General features: G+C 34.6%; 1 protein-coding gene across 1 annotated transcript in view; it reads left to right on the top strand.

Annotated features, from left to right (window-relative positions):
• The window catches only part of LOC109849645, a 23,154-nt gene continuing 19,335 nt past the window's right edge, over positions 719-4,537 (top strand). Inside the window, 4 exon segments of the mRNA XM_020419502.1 lie at positions 719-1,026; positions 1,944-2,354; positions 3,070-3,461; positions 4,407-4,536. Coding sequence (XP_020275091.1) covers positions 2,129-2,354; positions 3,070-3,461; positions 4,407-4,536 — 748 coding nt within the window. The 5' untranslated portion in view covers positions 719-1,026; positions 1,944-2,128.

Below are 4,537 nucleotides of genomic sequence, written 5' to 3'. Positions count from 1 at the left end.
TCTTGAGTTTGATTCTGAACTTGGGTTATTAAAAAAAAGCCAGTTCAATGATCCGGTTGTAACCTTAAAATTTTCTCATAATTTCAAAATTCTAATACACTGAAAGAAACCACTAAAGTAGGGTTTCTACCCATCCATCAAGATAAGAAGAAGATAAGAAGACTGAACTGGCCTCTCCGAGTCACATAACTAATACGTGGACCGTAGACCTAGATTAATCTACAACATTTTATTATTCCCTATTCTCTCGTAAGCTCTTTGCTCGTTTCTAGACTGAATATTCCTCAAAACTCATTATTTTCTTTTGAATAAAATTATCTCTTTTGTCACAACTATCACGAGATAAAACGGATAAAATCACGGCTGGCTTCAAATAAATATGTACAGTTGCTCCTCGTAATCCTCCCACCCCTTTTGTGAGATATTAACCCTAAACCCAAAAGTTGCCATGACTTATTGTTGAACCCAACTACTTCCAAAACCCTAACTGCCATCTTAAACCGTCTGTAAACCCAGGTTTGGAATTTCATCGTCAATATTTTTGCACATTTTGTTTAATAATTTACTGTACTTATATTGGCAGGGGTGGGTTTAAAAATAAATCTGTGTTAAGCTTTGGGTTTAGAAAAAATTCCTAAAAAATTAAAAAAAAGTTCACTTTTTTATCAAGCAAAAATCTTCACTCGTGCTAATCCATTCTTCGCCATTTCACTTTACTTCCCCATCAATCAAATTATTCTTGATAAAGGAACGAAACCCATTTATTAATTTGACCCTAAATCCCTCTCTCTCACTTTGCTTCCCCCTTACTTTAGCCCTATCATTAGCGAAGCAAGAACCTTCTTTTAAATCAGAGCAATCAATTTGGAATTATAAAACACAAGCATAAAGCCAGAGAGAGGCAGCTGGGTTGGGTCCCACAAATGAAGAAGAAAATATGAAAAAGGAGAGAATAACCAGCAGTAAAGATGAGAAGATTTGGTGGGCAGAGGAAGCAGTTTTTTTTAATTAAATTTTTGTTCACAGGTTGGATTCTCTGAGAGCATGTCTTGTATTATTCCTCTGTACTAGGAACGATTTAATTGCATGAAATGGGTGTTTGTTTATTTGTTTGATAATTTTATTATGATATTGAAATTGGGTAGTTGCCTACGTTTGTGCACAATTTCTCATTATTTTTGAGCGGTAATGTTTTTGATGGGTTTTGATTGTGATGTTGCAGGCTGATTTGTGTAATTTTTAATCATTCATTTTTCATTTTAAAATATCTGCGAGTATGTCTTATTTTGTTTCTGAAAACTAGAATAAGTGAAGTGTCGTGTTCTATCCTTGATTCATGAGATGGGTATTTGCTTTTTCGTTTGTTGAATTTATTATAATCAGTAATTGCTTAATTTTGGGCCCAGTTTGTCTTGATTATTTTTGCGTGGTCAGGTCTTGATTGTGATTTTGCAGGCTGGGATGATGTTTATATTTTTCACATTTTTATATATTTTCATTTCCTTTTTTAATTGCGAATTTAGTGAGCTGGTTATTAAAGGAAAGAACCCACCATGTGGATTTTGCAACTGAATTATAGAAACAAGGTAGTCTTAAGTACTTCTCTTCTCTTTGCATGTTGGATTTGACCAATTAAGGAAATTCCAGAAGAATTACTCATGTTCCTGTGCTGAATGTGTTCTTCTTCTTTTTTTTTTCAGTGAAATTAGCATATTAATTTCCAAAATTTTGAGAGCAAGTTCAATGGGCTATAGCTATGTAGCTTGGGACACATTTGAAGTGTGAAATATTATATCATTAAATTTTTTTTGCAAGCATTTTCTTAGAGAAAAATATTTGTTGCATGCTTTATCACTAATTTACCTTCTTCTATTTTTGTCTGGATTTTTATGACATGGGTACTAAATGGAAAGGTCCTGACATGTGAATATTTGTTTTTGCAGTTGGAAGGCAAGAGGTGAAGGCGAGTCTCATTAAAGAAGACAGTTACAACACTGAAAGTGAATGCTACTTAAAGGGTCACATACAAAAAAAAAAGAAGCTTCTTTTCCCTCAATTTTACTCCCTTATCTTTCTCAACTGGGTTATTGTTGAAGTTTTTGCAGAATAATTTTGAGGGGAATTTGAGATGGAGACATCACCTCAAAAGGGTCTTGAGAGGATTATCTCTCAGAAAGCCATGCAGATGAGCAGCTCATTTCCTTGTAAAATTTGGGCTTTGGGTTTCATTTGTGGTGTTTGCATCACTTATCTCTTTCTGGTTGCCTCGACTCCATTCAAGATTGCGCAATTGGGATTGCTCTATGAAATTTTTCCTGGAGCAATTCCTCAGAATTCAAGCCTCTTAAATATAGGTAAAAGAATTGGTTATGTTATTGCCTTTTTATTAGTTTTTATTGGTTATTTTTCTTGAGAGAGTTTATGCCTCAAGACATCGGATTAAATATTGATTTTAAATTTTATGTTGCAACTTCGAAGAAGTCTTACCTGTACTGTGTTTGATTTCTATAACAAGTCGTTGAAAATATGAGTTTGAGCAAAGCCCTAACAATTTACTTCTTTCCTTTTCTTTGGTATGCTTAATTAGGCGTTGCAATTTCTGATGATAACTCTGCTTGGTTTCTAATATTTTATTTCTGAATTTCCTTAAAATCATGGGTTCTTTTGGGTTATGAGTCCCTGAAGAAGGTTACATGAAGTTAGGTTCAGTGTTTTGTCGATTCTCGTACATGTGGCCAGTTATTCCACCTTTACACTCTAATGAACATGTAGAAAGTTAATTTTAGAAAAATATGTGGTCAAATTGTTTAACATATTTCTGATTGAAACTATTCTACCCTAGGAAAATAATTGGGCTTACCAAATTGCTGAATATTTTATTCTCTTCTCGTGCTCAACATGCTACAAGTTTAGTTACATCTCATATGCCACTAGCTGATATCAAATATTTTCTTTGTACTTTTATCGACAATCAATTTCTCGCTACTTAACATTAAGTTATTTCACCAATCAGAAATTCCATTTACTTGTTTTATTTTGGCATTTAACCTCCTATACTGGTGATTGTAGAAATTAAAAGAAGCGGGGACTGTGATGCTTCACCAAAGGACATAGGGAGTTTGAAGAATTTCCGCAAAAGTATTGAACTGAGTGATGAGCAGAGAATTTCTTTTCTATACTCTGCTTGGAGTTCTGCGTTGGATAAATCAAAAGACATTGATGGGCATTTTCTCGATGAAGAAATGAAGGGAACTACTCTGCCTAAAGCTCCCCATTTGGAAAATTGCAAAAGAAGTGTAGAAATTAGTAACCATTTGGATAAGCACGGCGAGAATGGAAGTTCTCCTCCTTGGACATTATGGAGGGGATCATTAGGCACAAAATGGCTTCGGCGAACGTTGGCAACTGGTCAGATACACTCTGGGTATAGCACAGAATTTGAAGGTGCTCATCCTCCTTGGGTATGTATATTTGTTGCTAATGAATGGTCTATAATATATGTAACGTTTATTCAGAAGATATACTTCATGTTAATAGCTCAAATTATCATTTATGAACCTTTGTATTATTGCATTCCATCCTTCTATATGATACCTTTGTGATGTTTGTGCTTGGATATTGCTAACTTTCACTCGATCTAGGAGATATTTGGAGAATTGCTCATTGGTTGAACAAGATTAAATTGCACTGAAATTTTGGTGGGAAAAGCCTCGAATGTTTATGGCATGCCCTCTCTAAAGTATGATCTCGTTAGGAATTTAGCACCGCACATTAGAAGGTTGAGAGCTGATTTATAACAGATACATGAAATTTGCTGATAATGTTGGGGAACCTTAAGTTTCAAATTGACCCATTTTTTAAAACAGAGGCTTTGATGGAATTAAGATGGTGCTGATGTATGCTTGTCATGTATGCCCACAATTTATTTTTATTATTTGCACATGTATGGTTTATGTCTTCAAGACATTGTCTCGCTCATGTTTTGTCAGCTCATGAATGATTGCTTTAAAATCAAGGGTTAAATAGAATCATAATATCAGTTCTGATATTGAAGACAGAACATGACCTAATGAGATGACACTGAATTCAAATTAAACTAAATACTGGCAGAAATCAAATCCTGAAATATACAGTTCATGACATCCACAGCTTCACAAATTCTGGGAGACATTCTTTAAGTGAATACATATGTCCATTGTACTCATGTTACTGGTAAGGATAAATGTTGCTTGTATGACTTCTCAAAATTCATGCTTATCCCATTAAGCTTGAAAGTGAGAGATAAGAAGCATGTACTATAAACTATGCCTACTTATTAGCTTACCCTTTTAGTCCTTTTCCTATAGTTGTCTTCTGAGTTTTCTTGTATATTCTTATGACTATTTAACCTTGTTTCCATTTTCAAGGTGGTAGGGTCAGATGAGGACAATTTTCCATACACTAGGCGAGTGCAAAAAGACTTATGGATGCATCAACATCCCCAAAACTGCAAGGATCCTAGCCTTCGATTTCTAGTTGCTGATTGGGAGAGGCTACC

Source organism: Asparagus officinalis, chromosome 7 (genome assembly GCF_001876935.1).
Source record: "Asparagus officinalis chromosome 7, Aspof.V1, whole genome shotgun sequence".
Lineage (NCBI taxonomy): Eukaryota > Viridiplantae > Streptophyta > Magnoliopsida > Asparagales > Asparagaceae > Asparagus > Asparagus officinalis.
The sequence above is the reverse complement of the archived record's forward strand: the minus strand, read 5'-3'. Positions and strand labels throughout refer to the sequence as shown.